This window comes from Megalobrama amblycephala, linkage group LG2 (assembly GCF_018812025.1).
Source record: "Megalobrama amblycephala isolate DHTTF-2021 linkage group LG2, ASM1881202v1, whole genome shotgun sequence".
NCBI lineage: Eukaryota > Metazoa > Chordata > Actinopteri > Cypriniformes > Xenocyprididae > Megalobrama > Megalobrama amblycephala.
Window position 1 is genome coordinate 62,320,339 of NC_063045.1, and position 20,165 is coordinate 62,340,503.

General features: G+C 36.7%; 2 protein-coding genes across 2 annotated transcripts in view; both read right to left on the reverse strand.

Annotated features, from left to right (window-relative positions):
- The window catches only part of zdhhc8a (zinc finger DHHC-type palmitoyltransferase 8a), a 17,215-nt gene extending 8,703 nt beyond the window's left edge, over positions 1 to 8,512 (reverse strand). Inside the window, exon 1 of the mRNA XM_048181385.1 lies at positions 6,591 to 8,512. Coding sequence (XP_048037342.1) covers positions 6,591 to 6,673 — 83 coding nt within the window. The 5' untranslated portion in view covers positions 6,674 to 8,512. The remainder of the gene's footprint in view (positions 1 to 6,590) is intronic.
- A 133-nt stretch (positions 8,513 to 8,645) lies between these two features.
- LOC125262560 (ankyrin repeat and LEM domain-containing protein 2) lies at positions 8,646 to 18,913 on the reverse strand. Its single transcript, XM_048181384.1, has 12 exons — positions 18,650 to 18,913; positions 18,143 to 18,468; positions 16,374 to 16,556; positions 14,424 to 14,611; positions 13,353 to 13,541; positions 13,133 to 13,255; positions 12,997 to 13,060; positions 12,731 to 12,915; positions 11,115 to 11,221; positions 10,575 to 11,045; positions 10,369 to 10,500; positions 8,646 to 9,100 (listed from the first exon to the last, which is right to left on the reverse strand). Exons 2-12 carry the CDS (start codon positions 18,447 to 18,449, stop codon positions 8,944 to 8,946), a joined length of 2,106 nt encoding a protein of 701 aa, XP_048037341.1. The 5' UTR covers positions 18,450 to 18,468; positions 18,650 to 18,913; the 3' UTR covers positions 8,646 to 8,943.
- Positions 18,914 to 20,165: the final 1,252 nt, after the last annotated feature.

Below are 20,165 nucleotides of genomic sequence, written 5' to 3' on the forward strand. Positions count from 1 at the left end.
GAGAGGCTCGTCGGCCCCTGAGGACCAGAACAAAAACAAAAATGAAAGTGTGGATCAGTCCAGAAAAAAGAAAAACTGAACAGGGGATGATTACGTCCGGAGCGACAGATTAAAAGGAGAGGTAATCATGACTGCTGGGACGCAGATTAAATTCAGTTTTTCATTGAATGAATGTGTCGTGTGCGGAAGGCCATTACTGACACATTACACAAAAAAGCCAATCGTAATTATGACATAAAAAGTCAAAATTATGACAGTCGAAAACATCCAAAAAGTAGAAAATATAATGTAATATTTTCAACTTTTTGTCATAATTTCGACTTGTGCTATAACTTCAATTTAGAATGTAATAATTTTGACTTTTTATATCATAATGACTTTAAGTCAGTTTCGACTTTTCATCTTAATGTCATAATTTTGACTCATAATTTTAATTTATTGTAAACTTTTTATATCATGACTTTTTGATTCATCATTTTGATTTTTTTGTCATAATTTTAACTTTTTGACAAACTTTTTATCAGTTTCAACTTTGTATATCATAATTTTAAATTTTTATATCATAATGTCGATTTAGTATGTCATGATTTTGACTTTTTATGCCATAATTTTGATTGAAGTCAAAAATCATAATTTCATCTGGGTATGTCATAATTTTTACTAAGTATTTCATAATTTTGATTTTTTATGTCAGTTTCAACTTAGTATGTCATAACTTCGACTTTTTAAGTCATTTTAATTTAGTATGTCATAATTTTGACTTTTTATATCATAATGACTTTTTAAGTCGGTTTCGACTTTTCATCTCATAATTATGACTTAGTATGTCATTTTTTATATCATATTGACTTTTTGATTCATAATTCTGAATTTTGTCATAATTTTAATTTAGTGTCATAATTTTGACTTTTTATATCATAATTTCAATTAAGTGTCATAATTTAGACATTTTATGTCATAATTAAGACTTTTAAAGTCATAATTTCGGATTTTCATCTCATAATTCTGATTTGCTAAAGCATGATTTTTTTCCCCCTTATGTGGCAGAAATGGGTTTTCATAGTCGTGAAATCAAATTAAAGACAGGAAACTAAAAACATGATATTGTTCCGATTGAAGTGCATGCAGGTTTGTTTCTGTCACGTTTCTTCATATTCTCTGGTTTCCGTGACACGTTTCTGTCTGGTGTATGTGTGTCAGCAGCGGTCCTGTAGGATGGAGGGTCTGTCCCGCCGCAGCCGTACGTCACTAATCCCAGATTACTGACTGTGGATCAAAGACCCGTCTGCCCGAAAAACTGCTGGATCCATATGAAAACACACTATAGTGAGCGCAGAGAACCAACAATCAGATCAACACAACAAGAAAAGACCCACACAAAACACATCTGCTCAGAAACACAGCAATGGTTTCAACATTCTGTCCTGCATGTATGTAAGGAAATCTGTCCCACTCATATTTAACCCCAACAATCAAGAAGTAAGCAATAAAATATTTAGTATGAAGTGAAACATTAAGCCTATTTTAGGACTATTACAATTTTGTTTTGCTTTCATTATTATTTTCATCACAATTAAGCACACCCCTAATTTCTCATTGCTGCAATGGAAACACATTACATTCTCATAAAAATTAATATATTTTAATGCATTTGTATTTATTTAGTTAAAACATTTGAAGTATTTAAGTATTTATTTCACACAGTATTACAGTGATACAGTTCAAATTTGATGTTAAAATTATATTTTCATTACAATAAAAAATGAGCCATAAAATAAATTACTCAAAAGTCATTTTTAAGTTTTGATTTGTTTTACTTCATTGGAAAGTTACGACACTTGGTGACTTTTGTGGCGCTTGCTGTGTGAACACAAAAAAATCATGGACATGATTCAAAAAGGTCACACTTGTACTCCTTAATGGTCAAAAATGACTGGCATAGAAATTAATATAAATAAAAAATAATATTAATTGCAATCTACAATCAGCCACGATGCACAAAAGCACACAGCAATGAAGGGGTTAACTGAAAAACAATTAGAAACAATTGTATGAATTGTAAAATTTCTCTGGGAAAGCAAAGTTTCTCGTAGGAACGCAAAGTTTCTCTGGGAACGCAAAATTTCTCTGGGAACGCAAAGTTTCTCTGGAGAACGCAAAATTTCTCTGGGAACGCAAAGTTTCTCTGGAGAACGCAAAATTTCTCTGGGAATGCAAAGTTTCTCTGGAGAACGCAAAATTTCTCTGGGAACGCAAAGTTTCTCTGGAGAACGCAAAGTTTCTCTGAAAACGCAAAGTTTCTCTGGGGAATGCAAAGTTTCTCTGGGGAACGCAAAGTTTCTCTGGAGAACGCAAAGTTTCTCTGGGAACGCAAAATTTCTCTGGGAATGCAAAGTTTCTCTGGAGAACGCAAAATTTCTCTGGGAATGCAAAGTTTCTCTGGAGAACGCAAAGTTTCTCTGGAGAACGCAAAGTTTCTCTGAAAACGCAAAGTTTCTCTGGGGAATGCAAAGTTTCTCTGGGGAACGCAAAGTTTCTCTGGGAACGCAAAGTTTCTCTGGGAACGCAAAATTTCTCTGGGAACGCAAAGTTTCTCTGGAGAACGCAAAGTTTCTCTGAAAACGCAAAGTTTCTCTGGGGAACGCAAAGTTTCTCTGGAGAACGCAAAGTTTCTCTGGGAACGCAAAGTTTCTCTGGAGAACGCAAAGTTTCTCTGGGAACGCAAAATTTCTCTGGGAACGCAAAGTTTCTCTGGGAACGCAAAGTTTCTCTGGAGAACGCAAAGTTTCTCTGGAAAGAAAGTTTCTCTGGGAACGCAAAGTTTCTCTGGAGAACGCAAAGTTTCTCTGGGAACGCAAAGTTTCTCTGGGAACGCAAAGTTTCTCTGGAGAACGCAAAGTTTCTCTGGGAACGCAAAGTTTCTCTGGGAACGCAAAGTTTCTCTGGAGAACGCAAAGTTTCTCTGGGAACGCAAAGTTTCTCTGGGGAACGCAAAGTTTCTCTGGAGAACGCAAAGTTTCTCTGGGAACGCAAAGTTTCTCTGGGAACGCAAAGTTTCTCTGGGAACGCAATGCAAAGTTTCTCTGGGAACGCAAAGTTTCTCTGGGAACGCAAAGTTTCTCTGGAGAACGCAAAGTTTCTCTGGGAACGCAAAGTTTCTCTGGGAACGCAAAATTTCTCTGGGAACGCAAAGTTTCTCTGGGAACGCAAAGTTTCTCTGGAGAACGCAAAGTTTCTCTGGGAACGCAAAGTTTCTCTGGAGAACGCAAAGTTTCTCTGGGAACGCAAAGTTTCTCTGGGGAACGCAAAGTTTCTCTGGAGAACGCAAAGTTTCTCTGGGAACGCAAAGTTTCTCTGGGGAATGCAAAATTTCTCTGGAGAACGCAAAGTTTCTCTGGGAACGCAAAGTTTCTCTGGGAACGCAAAGTTTCTCTGGGAACGCAATGCAAAGTTTCTCTGGGAACGCAATGCAAAGTTTCTCTGGGAACTCTGGGAACAAAGTTTCTCTGGGAACGCAAAGTTTCTCTGGAGAACGCAAAGTTTCTCTGGGAACGCAATGCAAAGTTTCTCTGGGAACGCAAAATTTCTCTGGGAACGCAAAGTTTCTCTGGGAACGCAAAGTTTCTCTGGAGAACGCAAAGTTTCTCTGGGAACGCAAAGTTTCTCTGGAGAACGCAAAGTTTCTCTGGGAACGCAAAGTTTCTCTGGAGAACGCAAAGTTTCTCTGGGAACGCAAAGTTTCTCTGGGGAACGCAAAGTTTCTCTGGAGAACGCAAAGTTTCTCTGGAGAACGCAAAGTTTCTCTGGGAACGCAAAGTTTCTCTGGGGAATGCAAAATTTCTCTGGGAACGCAAAGTTTCTCTGGGAACGCAAAGTTTCTCTGGGAACGCAAAGTTTCTCTGGGAATGCAAAGTTTCTCTGGGAACGCAAAGTTTCTCTGGAGAACGCAAAGTTTCTCTGGAGAACGCAAAGTTTCTCTGGGAACGCAAAGTTTCTCTGGGAACGCAAAATTTCTCTGGGAACGCAAAGTTTCTCTGGGAACGCAAAGTTTCTCTGGGAACGCAAAGTTTCTCTGGGAACGCAAAGTTTCTCTGGGAACGCAAAGTTTCTCTGGGAACGCAAAGTTTCTCTGGGAACGCAAAGTTTCTCTGGGGAATGCAAAGTTTCTCTGGGAACGCAAAGTTTCTCTGGGAACGCAAAGTTTCTCTGGGAATGCAAAGTTTCTCTGGGAACGCAAAGTTTCTCTGGGGAATGCAAAGTTTTTTGGGGGAATGCAAAGTTTTTTGGGGGAATGCAAAGTTCTTTTTACAAAATACAATTTCCTTTTTTTTGTATGGGTGTAATTTTTTTTGCTCCTTTATTGATGTATGGGTGAAATACGACAGCTGCTCAGTGCTGCTGTAATGCAGATGTTTGTCAAAACACCTGTAATCATTCTATGAAGCAGTGAACAGTGTTTTCAGGAAGGTGTTAATGTGCAGGTGTTCGCATCTGATCTGAATGCAGCTGGTCACAGATCAGACTGATATTCTGTTCTACATCATTATTACATACAGAACTACATTCTATCCGATGTCACTTCTGTTCGATAACACTTTCAGAACTGCGTTTCCTAAACAGTCAGCACCGTCAAACACCACTCTAAGAATTCATCACTATATACAACGCATAAGCTCTGCGAAAGTGAGTTAATCACTGAATATAGGTCATGAACAAATGATTTCTGTGTGAGGACAAAGGCTTTTCTCTTCAAGATCCTGATTTCTTATCAACGGATTACGGCCGATGTCTCTGTGATTCCCGACCATCTGCACACACACCAATCCCTGATGAGAAACAGAGCCATAGTGAAGCTAACAGCACAACACACACAAGCATTCTGAAAATCTGACATATATCATTATAATATACAATAAAAACTCATTCAAAATATTAATAAATCTATAATCGTATCTCAGTGATTGTAAAATAACTTGTTTTTTATAACTCTTATAAAGCACTATACAAAGCACTGTATAAACACATAAAACACTATATAATACAAATATTATGATCAGATTAATCTGTGATTCTTCCACTAGTACATCTAGTTGTGCCATAAACTAAACTCTGATCAGAACACACCGATCTGTTATAACAATAAGCAGACACTTTTATCCACAATAACTCATAATCACTAATTACAGGTACAAACGAACTGGATTCAAACTCATTCAGACCTTCAGTTAGTGACCAGCCTGGTTAATTTCACACCCAGTAAGCTTCTGTCATTTAATTAACAGTTAAATGCTGTGCACACACAACAGATGGAGCGCCACACTTTCATTAGTCCAGTTACTAAAGGCCAATCTATCTCTACAACAGCAGCCGAAGATTACAGTCATAAAAAACCTGGTGAAAATCACGCTTTACACAATCACAGCACACTGCATGCTGGGAAATCTGCATGTATTCCTGCATTTTCATGCATTTAGAATATAAACTTGGTATGAAATAAAAGCTGCATTTCTTTATTCTATGTTATAATAATAGTGCATTGTATCAGTAACGTGAGAATCATAAATGTTTCTTGAGCAGCAAATCATCATATTAGAATGATCATGTGACAATGAAGACTGGAGTAATGATGCTGAAAATTCAGCTTTTATTACTGGATATAAATTACATTTTACTATATATTCACATAGAAAACAGCTATTTTAAATTAAAATAATATTTCACTATTTTTACTGTATTTTTAATCAAATAAAAGCAGACTTGGTGAGCAGAAGAGACGCTTTTGTAAACATTAAAAATCTCAATTATTCCAACTTGCAGATGACAGATGTGGTTTCTCTGAGCTTAAACTCATCCAGCGGGGGTCACACGCCTGATGATGAACACCTCGATAGTTCCTGGACGGGGAATCAAACAGCACTGGGAGCAAATCCTAATCCTGAACTTCCCATCTGCTAGTGCCGTCAGAGCTAAACGCGCACAAAACCGCATGAAATCTGGGACAGACACGGCAGCAGAGGTCATTCCACATCAATCCACACCTGATCAAATCACACCAGCTTTTCATTTCAATGCCCATTCCCAACATGCATGCATTTGCATGTTGGAATGCAAATTAAGAATCACAATCCTGGGTGTTTTAGAGAATTCGGCAGAAGGGATGTCATAATGGTTGTAATATCAGCAGTTGTTTGCAGTGGCTCACTGCCCTACTTTCAGCGCTGGATTAAAATCACATCTCAATACGGAGTTCATCAGGGTTCAAACACACTCAATATACTGTGCTGCTGTGTTTAAATAAACCGCAACACTGAAATACACTATTTAAGAAAGAGCTTGTGATGGTGCTGCTGCGTATATATTAATTACTGGACAAAACACACTTTTATATAAACATAACTTATCGTACAATAACTTTATACTTAGCTTTGCTTAAGAAGAATTTATCACATCTAAAAATGCATATATACTGTGTGTGTGTGTGTGTGTGTATATATGCATTTTCATGCAGTAAATTCTTCTTTGTAAAGTTATTATAAGTGTCAGAAAGAAAATACTGCTTCCGTGAATGAAGGAGGATATGGGCGACTTACGTGAAGACGAAGAACAGTGTGGATGAAGTGACCAGCAGAGCGGCAGCAGTGGACACGGGGATGTAAGCGCTGCTCCTGCGCATCCTGCATCCGCAACATCCATCAATCAGTCAATCAGTCCAACAATCACACACTCATGACATCAGACACACAACGAACAGCCCATCATCATCATCATCATCATCACACAAGCATCTCAGAGCAGAGGAGTGTGTAAATCCTCAGTGAGTCTTTCTGCTGTCAGCTTAGTCTGTTTATACTGGGGCTGCTGAGGGGGCGGGGCATTAGAGGGCAATGGGTGTGGTTTATAGAGAATGGTACAGGGGCTGATGAGTGAGTGGAACATGAAGGGGCAGTGGGTGTGGCTTGCAGAGGGGGCTGCTAAGTGGGCGGGGCATGAGGGAGCAGTGGGTGTGGCTTATAGAGGGTGGTAGAGGCTGCTGAGTGGGCGGGGCATGAGGGAGCAGTGGGTGTGGCTTGCAGAAGGTGGTAGAGGGGGCTGCTGAGTGGGCGGAGCATAAAGGCAGTGGGTGTGGCTTACAGCAGGTGGTACAGCTGAGTGGGCGGAGTATAAGTGCAGTGGGTGTAATTTACAGAGGGCAGTATGGGGCTGCTAAGTGGGCGGAGCATAAGGGCAGTGGGTGTGGCTTACAGCAGGTGGTACAGCTGAGTGGGCGGAGTATAAGTGCAGTGGGTGGTACAGCTGAGTGGGCGGAGCATAAGTGCAGTGGGTGTAACTTACAGAGGGCAGTATGGGGATGCTGAGTAGGCGGAGCATAAGGGCAGTGGGTGTGGCTTACAGCAGGTGGTACAGCTGAGTGGGCGGAGTATAAGTGCAGTGGGTGGTACAGCTGAGTGGGCGGAGTATAAGTGCAGTGGGTGTAACTTACAGAGGGCAGTATGGGGCTGCTAAGTGGGCGGAGCATAAGGGCAGTGGGTGTGGCTTACAGCAGGTGGTACAGCTGAGTGGGCGGAGTATAAGTGCAGTGGGTGGTACAGCTGAGTGGGCGGAGCATAAGTGCAGTGGGTGTAACTTACAGAGGGCAGTATGGGGATGCTGAGTAGGCGGAGCATAAGGGCAGTGGGTGTGGCTTACAGCAGGTGGTACAGCTGAGTGGGCGGAGTATAAGTGCAGTGGGTGGTACAGCTGAGTGGGCGGAGTATAAGTGCAGTGGGTGTAACTTACAGAGGGCAGTATGGGGCTGCTAAGTGGGCGGAGCATAAGGGCAGTGGGTGTGGCTTACAGCAGGTGGTACAGCTGAGTGGGCGGAGTATAAGTGCAGTGGGTGGTACAGCTGAGTGGGCGGAGTATAAGTGCAGTGGGTGGTACAGCTGAGTGGGCGGAGTATAAGTGCAGTGGGTGGTACAGCTGAGTGGGCGGAGTATAAGTGCAGTGGGTGTAACTTACAGAGGGCAGTATGGGGCTGCTAAGTGGGCGGAGCATAAGGGCAGTGGGTGTGGCTTACAGAGGGCAGTACAGGGGCTGCTGAGTGGGCAGAAAACAGAACAGGGGGCCACTAAATGGGAGTGCCATGATGGGGCAGTGGGTGTGGCTTACAGTGGGCGGGGCAAAGTTTAAGATCAATTTGACAGCTTGTTTCTTGTGTGTAGAAATAAACTGATAACACACATTGCTGGTAATCACTAACAATTTATAAAATATTTTAATCAAATGTATTTGTTTATTTAGTTATTTATTTACATAAAATTTTATTTTAATTAATATCTATTCATTTTAATCAAATTTATTAACTTAAATACTTACTTTTAATACATCTATTTTAATCAAATCAAATGTATTTCTTTTTTACATTTTGAAACATTTATAAAATACAACTTCATTTAAGAAGTCATGTTAAATGAACTCTGATGTAGTAATTGTTTGTGTGATAATGTTGCCTGAGAAGAATATTACAATAATAATAAAACCTGTTTACAGCTAAAGAGTCCTTCACTGGCGCCATCTGCTGGAGCAGAGAATAAACACAGTACTGCAATACTTACACACGGATCTCCTTCATGTGGACTCAGAAAACATACCGAATCTAACCCAACTGTTTTTATAACAAGTCTTTATGTAACAAGGAAACACATTTCAATACATTATAATCATATATTACATATGCATCATACTTCAGACGCAACATCCACAAACATTAATAATTGCACCATTTTCCCAGCATGATAAAGGCAACCCAATTGCTGTGCAAAAATAGAAACATATTCTTAATTAAAACTTGTATTACTGTTTTGGAAGTAATAAAACGTAGTGTTATGAACTGTAAATGTAAGAGCTTTTAATGTATGACAGCGTCTGCTGAAGATCTCAGTGTTTATGGAAGTGAACCTCAGGTTAAAGGCGACTGTAGGACTTGCTCGGCGGGCTGAACATAAACTGTCCAGGGTTAAAGTGACTTCTGAACTTGGGTGAGACGGTTAAACGGTTCGGTGTAAAGGCCGTAGAACTCCGGCTCTCAGCGTCTCTGCTCATCTGTGAAGCTGACGGCCAGCTGGAAATCACACAACATTTCATTTCACTGTTACACAATACAAATGCAGTACATTTACCATATTTTACAGAGAATACGTCATGTTTTTATCATATGAAACATGCTGCAACTTGTATAATTTGATAAAATATCAAGCATGCAAAACATTTGGATTCTGAATGAGACGAACGAAAGCCCAGTTTATCTGACCAGCTCATTTCCCACATGAGTAGAATTAACTAAAAATATTTAGTTTCTATTACGTTACATCACTGCATTCTTTTCTACTCACTATAGTACTGTACTGTTTTTTAGACTGTTTATTTAAATCATTAAAAATAAATTAAAATTAATTAAATATCAATTAAATATTTATTTATTTTTAATCTACTTATTTAAATAAATATTATCATATTATTTTATTTATTCATCTTAATCAAATCCTTTTGTTTATTTCACTTCAAATTTCATTAACTTATTTGAATTAACTTCTATTTATTTTAGTAATTTTTTATTATTTAAATCATGTTTTATTTATTTTAATTAAATGTATTAATTTATTATTTTTTTGCTGAAAATAATTTATTTTTATTTATTTAATATTTTTTATTTTAATGAAATGTATTTAAATTATGTTTTATTTATTTTATTTTTTATACAACATGTCATTGTATTCTTTCTACTCATAATAGTACTGTATTATTTATTTAATAATAAATTATTTTTATTATTTAATAATAAATAATAAAAAATTAATAAATCAAATGCTTTAGGTATTTATTTAGTAACATAAAATTATATTTAAAAATTATTTAAAAAAATATATTTATATTTATTTAAATCATGTTTTTATTTATTTTAATCAAATTTATTATTTATTTATTGAAATTAATTTCTTTTTATTTTAAAATGTTATTTATTTTTATTACATTATTTTATTGCATTCTTTTTTACAGACTATAATACTGTACTGTTAGATATTATTTATTATTATTTTAGCATTCATTTATTATTTTTATTATTTTAACTTATTGAAATCAAATTTTATTTATTCTAATCAAATGTATTTACTTTAATCATGTTTTATTTATTTTAATCCAATTTTTTTTGTTTATTTAGTTAAATATTTATTTTTCATTTACATCAAATTTAATTTATTTTTAACAAATTTAATTTTTTTATTTTTAATGAAATATATTTCTTTTGTTGAATCTAATTTTCTAATTATTTATTTATTTTTACATTTTTCACACAGTTTTTCTCCCCCGTTGTGATGGAATAATCCCTACCTTTGTCTTTGCGATGAAGAATAGGACAAAATCTTGTTCTTCCACCTGATGAGGTTGTGGTGTGAGAGCGGGTCGATCTCCACGTCATTCAGCTCTAGAAGAACCTCACTGTCCAGTTTGGTGGGAGAATCACTAGCCAAAATAAAGACACAAGAGTTAATCAAGAGCTGTATGTTTAGATATGCATTTTCTATCTCATAGCTCACCCTAGGATAAAAACATCAGATCTGTGGCGGTCCACGGGGCCGGTGTCGCGATCCGTCGTGCTGTTTGTGGATTTAAACGATGAGCTGGAGGAGCCCGAGGCGTTCAGATCCAAGCGTCCGCCGCTCCAGGGGGAAGACGTCCCGTTATCATCGTCCTCGTCGGCTGTGAAATACTCCTCCGAGCTGCAGCTGGATCCATCGTCATCGCTCTGCCAGCCGGAGTCAGCGGTTCTGTTCATGTGATCGGCGGAGAGCTTCTCAAACTCCTGCATCAGGTCACAGACCGGGAACGCTCGGGATTCTTCAGGCTTCTCTTCTTCTGGTGAATTAAGAAACGACCTACAGCTGTCTTCTGTGATCCTCAAATGCTCGTCCAGCATCTTCAACCCTTCCCTGCTGGACAGGTCGATGAAGCATTCGAGGAAATCCCAGAATTCTGCCCACGGGTATCCCATCTCATGAGCCAGCTCTCTGTGGAAGGAGCGATTATATGAGTAATGCGGTTTAGTGTTAAACATAAGAGTCTCACGATCAGCTGACCTGCCGACGCGCTCTGCTCCCCGCTCCGAATCGGACTTCAGAATGTGACGGAAGTATCCGTCTCGATCCCGCGGCGGCGTTTTCCACAGTCTGTGAAACTCCTCTGCCTGCAGGAAGAGCTTGATTAACCTGAACATCAATATCTCACGCAAATCTGTTCATGTTTTGCTTGACTGGATTATATATTTGTTTGACATTTGAATGTGTTTGTTGTTTCTTGTCTCTCCTTCTCGCCCTGAAAGGCTTTACAGAAAAATGCATTATTTATTATTATTATTATGACTACTACTAATAATACTACTAATAATGATAATAATAATAAAGTGAATGTTATTAATTTTAAAAATTATTAAAAATATTGTTATAATTTGTGTGCCAACAGAAATTGTAATTATAAAAAATTAACAACAATAATTATTTTTTTAAATATAATAATTTATTATTATGCATGTTTGTAATAATGTTATAATTACTACTAATAATAACAACAATAACAAATGATAAAGCTGATAGATAATAAATGTTTTATAAATAAAATAATAAATAAATGAAATGTTATTAATTTTAAAATTGTTATTATTAAAATGTATGTGCAAAATATAATAATAATAATGCTTGTTTGTAATAATGAAAAGTTATAAAATTAATTATTTGTATTAGTATTATTACTATTATTATTACCAGTCATAATAATAATAGTAAAATAAAAGTAATATTATTTTTTTCAAGTTATTTCATTATTAAAAGTAGTAGTATTGTAATAATTTGTGCCAACGGAAATAATAATAATAATATTTATTATTACTATTAAAATTATTGTTATTATTAAAATGTATGTGCAAACAAATTTAGAAAAACTATTTTTTAATTATTTTGTAAAAATAATAAATATAATATTAATGCTTGTTTTAATAATAGTAAAATTAAAAATAATGTTATTAATTTCAAGTGTTATAAAAGTAGCTGTATTATAATTTTTGTGTTCACAGAAATTGTCATTACAATAATTTCAATAATAATAATTTAAGTAAAATATATAATAATTTATTATGCTTGTTTGTAATAATAATAATATTTTTTTTTAAATTATTGTAATTATTATTAAAATGTATGTGCAAACAAACTGTTATACTAACAAATTTAATAACAATAATTTATTATTTAAAGATAATAAAGCTTGTTTGTAACAATAATAGTAAAATAAAAAATAATGTTATTAATTTTAAGTCTTATTATTAAAAATAACATTATTAGATAGTATATTATTATTATTTGTGTGCCCACAGAAATTGTAATTACAATCATTTTAATATTAAGTTAAGTAAAAAATATAATAATTATTATTATTATTATATGAGCATATTAGAATGATTTCTGAAGGATCACGTGACACTGAAGACTGGAGTAATGATGCTGAAAATTCATCTTTGATCACAGGAATAAATTACACTTTACTATATATTCACATAGAAAACAGCTGATTTACACTGGAATAATATTTCACAATTTTTACAGTATTTTTGATCAAATAAATGCAACTTTGTGAGCAGAAGAGACTCTTTCAAATACATTAAAAAATCATAATTATTCCTAACTTTTGACAGTGTATAAAGTACCTTTGATGAATTCAGAGGCCCAACAAAAGCCTTGATGGACTTTATTGGGTTTTTGGGACTGTCCATCATCCTGTCCGGCCCATAAAACCGCTTGCAGGACTCCAGTGAACCGGGACACCAGGGAGCGCCGATCACCGGAGGCAGCGTGTTGTCAGCGGTGCGCAACAACGGCACATAAAATCTGTCTGTGACAAAAAGACAAAACCCAGCAGTGAAACTACATCCTCGATCACTGACAAAACCAGAGCGTCCCGACGGAAACGGACCTTCCAAATATTCCACGATCTTCTGCTTCACTTCCTTGCTTTTGTTTTTCCGCTCACAGATCACCTGCCGAATGAACACGAGCGGTTACTTCACGCGTTAAACGTGTTTTACTCTAATATGGCTGCGGTTTCTTACACTGGACGGTTTCTGGTCGTATTTGTTCCTGCAGTGTTTGTCGATGCTCGGATGTGAACACAGAACATCCACCACCTCCGGACATCCAAACTTGCAGGCGAAATGAAGCGGCGTCTCGTTGCTCTGTGAGGAACATCACATCACATCTCAGATGGAGACCGTCCTGTCTGTGTGTGTGTGTGTGTGTGTGTGTGTGTGTGTGTGTGTGTGTGCTACTCACCGCTTTGTCAGGCGTGTTGAGATACAGATCGACGATGTATCGGATGCGCTGCTGCAGCATGAGCTCCTGATCATGAGGATACATGAGGCGCATGAACTCGGGATCCTCCAGTGTTTCCAAGAGAAGCCGAGCGATTCCCGGCTGGTTTTCTTTTGCTGCGACGTGTAAGACATTGTATCTGCATCCCTCCTGGACAAATCAAACAAACTGTACTTGATGTTTGATTTTGATTTAACTTTTTTGACTTTAGTTAGTGTGTAATGTTGCTGTTTGATCATAAACAACATCTGTGAAGTTACGACGCTCAAAGTTCAATGCAAAGAGAGATATTTTCTTTTACAGAAATCACATTTTAAGGACAACAACGAGCTTCTTCCCGAGTTAGTGACATCACAAACCCTAAATTTACATAAACCCCGCCCCTGAGAACACACAACAACAAAGGGGGCGGGGCCATGTTGGGCTGCTTTAGAGAAGAGGAAGAGTTGTTGTAGTAGAGTGTTGTTGACATGCCGTCATTTTACGCCGGACTGCTTCACAAACGAGGGTCAATTCAACACAAAAGATGAACATGACGGCACATGCTAGTGGATGAGTTGAATCAACTCCACAGCAACTACATCAATTTATCCACTAACCATTCAGAAACGTCTAAAAGTTGTAACTTCTTCCTGAGTCTCTCCATCAGTGTCGACTCCGGTTTGAACAATGTAAGGCTGAACACTTTCCTCATTTTGTCTGCGTGAGATTCTCCAGCTTTGTTGTTGTTGAGCTGTTAAAGCTCCGCCCTCTTCTGGAAAGGGGGCGGGAGCAGCAGCTCATTTGCATTTAAAGGGACACACACAAAAACGGCGTGTTTTTGCTCACACCCAAATAGGGGCAAATTTGACAAGCTATAATAAATGATCTGTGGGGGATTTTGAGCTGAAACTTCACAGACACATTCTGGAGACACCAGAGACTGATATTAAACTTTACATTCTAATAATATTTCACTATTTTTACTGTATTTTTGATCAAATGAATGCAGCCTTGGTGAGCAGAAAGAGACGTTCAAAAACTAAATCCCACCTGCACAATAGTCGGATTGTCACCGGATCCAATGAGATATCTTGGGTTTCCCCAGACGAGCTCTCTGAAAGCCTCCTCATCTCCTCTCTCCACGGTTTTGCGGAGCTTCGCCGTCAGATCTTGTGTTCGTGGACTCCTGAACTCATTGGCCTTCTCTGCATTCGCAGCATCTGCGCTCAACAGCCACTCTGCACAAAAACACACGACGCTCAAAACCCACGTCTTCTTTCCGACTGTGGATGTGAAGGATTAGTTCACTTCCGAATTAAAGTTTCCTGATAATTTACTCTCCTCCATGTCATCCAAGAGGTTCATGTCTTTCTTTCTTCAGTGGAAATTTTTTTTTGAGGTTTTTGAGGAAAACATTCCAGGATTTTTCTCCATATAGTGGACTTCACTGGGGTTCAACGGGTTGAAGGTCCAAATGTCAGTTTCAGTGCAGCTTCAAAGAGCTCTACATGATCCCAGACGAGGAATAAGAGTCTTATCTAGAGAAACCATCGCTCATTTAATAAAAAAATAAACATTATATACGTTTTAACCACAAATGCTCATCTTGCACTGCTCTGTGATGCTCCACGCATGACGTCATCATGTTGGAAAGGTCACACGTGACGTAGGCGGAAGTACCGATCCAGTGTTTACAAAGCAAACATACAAAGACTAATGGGGTGTTCACACCAGACACGACTTGCACGAATAAATCACATTATTCATGCGTAGTTTGAATGCGTAATTTAACATTTTGAGTTTACTTGCTTCATTCACGTGTGAAAATTGAGCAAAGAGCGTTTTTTTTACAACTTACCGGCTTGTCCGACCTCCTCACTCACTCTCCCCTAGGGCTGGGTAAAAAATATCGATTTCTCGATTTTAATCGATTGTCATTTATACGAACCGATATCGACTCTTAAATCCCAAGAATCGATTAGTCTAGTCTGTTTTCAGTTGATGAATGAGCAGAATATGTAGCGCCTCCCATCCAATAAATCGCAATAATCTTTGTGCTTTGTTACTTTTGATATGAAGCAAAGTCTCAGATATCAAATGCCATTTTGGCACTGTTTAATGTGGCGTGACAGATCGCTTTCGCACCTCAGTTAAAGAGAAGCATGTGATCATCCTCTCCTCCGCTTTAATACCAGTTACAGCGAAATAAACATGCATGAACATCTGAAGGTATGTTAAAATATACAGTACAACTTACTGAAATCCGTATCATGTCTCGTGTAATCGCTCAATCAGTGCTTCAACCTCAATAAAACAGCTTGTAAACAATGTCACGTAACGTCACATTTACCTCAGAAAAACATATTCAGTGACCATAAACTCATTCGTCAGCTAGAAAAGTGAACTCTAGAATGATAAATATAGCTATGCACCGTTACATATTCATTATAATATTTAATGTTCTTCAATATTCAATGCATGTTTGAATAAATCAGTTATGACAGCCACGATTTAAATGTTTATATTTCAAAAAAACAAATTGGAGTAGAAATATGATTATGTAATTCTAAACTTTATTTATAATAAAAACATCATTGAGTGTAATTTAAGTGTTTGTATATAATTAAGTTAATTTAACCTTCAGTATTATTATAGTAGTACCAGCTGACTCTCATGTGTAGTTTACAGCATTAGTTGAGAGATTTTATTCCTCTAGAAAATTTGCCATGTGCTGAAACTGAAATACTACATCCAAAATAATCGATATCGAATCGAATCGAAAACATAATCGAATCGAATCGTGAAAATTGTGTCAATACCCAGCCCTACTCTCTTCCAAGCAAGATCCATTTTATTCCTGTTTCTATAAAAGTACAAAGATGTTTCTGGAATGTTTTCCTTCATTTCTTTTCCACTGAAGATCTTGGGGATGATATGGGGGTGAGTAAATTATCAGGAAATTTTAATTCAGAAGTGAACTAATCCTCTATAAGGGCTCACCGGTGATGGACACAGTGCCGGGTTTCTCTGGAGAAGGTTTGTGTGGCGACGCTCCTCCTTCACATGAACCTTTAGCAAAGTTCTCCGCGTCTTCTCTACTGGCGAAGGCTTTGAATCGAGCGCCTTTCAGCTTCATCACAGCCTTCAGCGCCTTCATCTTGTCCACGAACACATGCGGCGAGCCTGTAATTGATCACAGCAGATTAACCTGAGAACCCAAACACAATAAAAACATGCTTTAAAGGGCTAGTTCACCCAAAAATGAAAATTTTGTCATTAATTACTCTTTAATATCTTAATTTGTGTTCTGAAGATGAATGAAGCTTCAGCTACGTGTTTTAGCTACATGTTAAAACATGCTAAATAATGCTAGAAATATGTTTTAGCTACGTGTTAAAACATGCTAAATAATGCTAGAAACATGTTATCAGCATGCTAATTAATGCTAACAATGTGTTAAAAATGCTAGCAATGTGCTGAAGCATGTTAGCAATGTGCTAACAAAATGCTAAAACATGTTAGCAACATATTAACAACATGCTAATCATGCTAGCAAGATACTAGCAACATGTTAACATCCCAATCATTTTAACAACATGTTAAAACATGATAGCAATGTGTGAAATAATGCTAACAACATGCTAATTCATGTTAATAACATGTAAAAAATGTTATCAACATGTTATTTCATGTTAGCAAAGTGCTACACATGCTAGTAATATGCTAATTCATGTTAGCAAAATGCTAAAACATGTTAGTAATTTGATAAAACATGCTAATAACATGCTAATTCATGTTAGCAATGTGCTAAAACATGTTAGCAACTTGCTTAAACATGCTAATTCACGTTAGCAATGTGTTAAAACATGCGACACATTAATTAAGGTCACCAGATTTCCCGTTTTTTTTTCCGGGACAGTCCCGTAAATCTGGTCACCCTAATGTTAATTCATGTTAGCACTGAGCTAAAACCTGCTAGCAACATGTTAATTCATGTTTACTAAAACATGTTAGTAACATGCTATATTATGTTAATAACATGTTAAAACATGCTAGTAATGTGATAAAACATGTTAGTGACATGGTAAAACATTAGCAACATGTTAATTCATGTTAGCATTGAGCTAAAACATGCTAGTAACATGTTAATTCATGTTAACAACATGGTAAAACATTAGCAACATGTTGATTCATGTTAGCAAAATGTGTTAAAACATGCTAATAACATGTTAATTCCTGTTAACAATGTACTAAAACATGTTAGTAACATGCTAATTCATGTTAGCATTGAGTTAAAACATGCTAGTAACATGTTAATTCATGTTAACAAAGTGGTAAAACATGTTAGTAACATGCTAATTCGTGTTAGCAATGTGCTAAAACATGCTAGTAACATGTTAATTCATGTTAACAACGTGGTAAAACATGCTAGTAATGTGCAAAAAAATGCCAAATGTAAAATAATTATAGTTACACGCTAAGACATGCTAACAACATGATAAACATGCTAGGAAACTTATAAAACTTTCAAACTTTCAGACAAAGCTTTGTCAAGCCAACATAAAGTTTGTCTCAATGAACTTTACTTTCTACTTAATCTTTGCTATTCTTTATATTCTGAGCTATCGGATTTCATCAAAAATATCTTAATTTGTGTTCTGAAGATGAATGAAGGTCTTACGGGTGTGGAACGACATGAGGATGAGTAATTAATGACATTATTTTCATTTTTGGGTGAACTAACGCTTTAAGAACGATTAAACACAGACCATTTTCGACCGAAGGGTCGTCCGGCTGAGGACACACGCCGTAATAAACAGACGGACTTTCTGCAGATGTCTCTGTCTCTGGGGTTTGAGCGTCACTGATTGGCTGCTGAAGCTCTTCCACAGGATGCGAGCTCCCAGAATGCACCTCATCAGTGGCGTCCGTCTCCAGAAGAGCTCGAGCCAACTTCTTCTCAAAGATGCTCCTGGTGGTGGCTGTTATCGGGCCACATTTGAGTCCAGCGCCGGTGATCTCCTCTCTCAGCTGATCTGAGGTCAGTGACTGAAGCCTCTCCAGAACTGCCTCCATGATGTCACGACCTTTGACCCTAAACAGATGTTAAACAGGCTTTTAATATAGTATCTCTCAGTGAGTTTAACACATTATGAACTTCATTTTAACAACTTGAACACTTTAATAAATCAAAAAGGCCTGAACACGCATGTTATCCAACTTTACTTCGCTGTATATGTGTAATAAACAATAAACAACACGAGAAAAATACTTACCAGTCTATTTTTAATCAATGATTCACACAATTCCAGGACACGAAGAGAATCAAATGTACGTCACTGACTGAAAACGCGTCCACAGAACTGAACAAACTCGTCTAGATGATCACAAACCCTTCCGAACCTCAAACGACACGGTAATGAAAACATACTGATGATAAATAAGAATAATCGTGTGTTTAATTTGACAAACTGAAGTGAAGAGGAATGCTGCTGACTCTGAGGGAGGAGTGAGGCGCCTCACTGCGCATGTGCCAGTGCGATCCAGCAGAGGGCGTCACTGCACAAATTTTGACTGACAGCTGCAGTGACATGAAGTGTAAACAGATACAAATATATGATTGTACATTTTTTAATGAAGTCAAACATCAAACTAAATTTATGTGTTAATTTGCAATATGTTTTTTAAATGGTTTTTTTTTTTAAACCTTGACTGAACTTCCATGTTCATGGTTTATTTTCAACCTTTTATATTGTTGTCAGTATTTTCTCATGTGTTAGAGAGGCACTAGTTTGAGTGGCAAAACTGCTTGAATACTGTATATAAACAAATTATATATTTTATCTGATATTAAGTGTCACAGAAAATGATGATGACCTTACAGAGTTCGAGTATAAATTAAATTGCCTAAATTATTACATTATTAGCTAACTGCATTCTCTAAATTGTAATGTTGACATGCATTCTCTGTAAAGCTGCTTTGAAACGATATGTGTCGTGAAAAGCGCTATACAAATAAATGTGAATATAAAGAATAACAAAGATTAAGTAGAAAGTAAAGTTCATTGAGACAAACTTTATGTTGGCTTGACAAAGCTTTGTCTGAAAGTTTGAAAGTTTTATAAGTTTCCTAGCATGTTTATCATGTTGTTAGCATGTCTTAACATGTGATTATAATTATTTAATTGTTTTAGCACATTACTAGCATGTTTTACCACGTTGTTAACACGAATTAGCATGTTACTAGCATTTTTTAGCACATTGCTAACATGAATTAGCATGTTACTAACATGTTTTAGTACATTGTTAACATGAATTAGCATGTTGTTAATGTTTTACCATGTCACTACTATGTTTTATCACATTACTAGCATTTTTTTAACATGTTGCTAACATAAATTAGTATGTTACTAACATGTTTTAGCTCAATGCTAACATGAATTAACATTAGGGTGACCAGATTTACGGGACTGTCCCGGAAAAAAAACGGGACATCTGGTGACCTTAATTAATGTGTCGCTTGCATGTTTTAACACATTGCTAACGTGAATTAGCATGTTTAAGCAAGTTTGCTAACATGTTTTAGCACATTGCTAACATGAATTAGCATGTTATTAGCATTTCTTATCAAATTACTAACATGTTTTAGCATGTTACTAACATGAATTAGCATGTTACTAGCATGTGTAGCACATTGCTAACATGAAATAACATGTTGATAACATTTTTTACATGTTATTAACATGAATTAGCATGTTGTTAGCATTATTTAACACATTGCTATCATGTTTT

What these genes read in the sequence shown, in the direction of transcription:
- LOC125262560 (XM_048181384.1), bottom strand. Translation starts at nt 18,449, where the DNA reads ATGGAGGCAGTTCTGGAGAGGCTTCAGTCACTGACCTCAGATCAGCTG. An exon ending in CGGCACTGTGTCCATCACCG is followed by an intron (nt 14,612 to 16,373) that starts GTGAGCCCTTAT and finishes GTTTTTGTGCAG; the next exon opens with AGTGGCTGTTGAGCGCAGAT. An exon ending in TCTGATGTTTTTATCCTAGG is followed by an intron (nt 10,501 to 10,574) that starts GTGAGCTATGAG and finishes TATTTTGGCTAG; the next exon opens with TGATTCTCCCACCAAACTGG.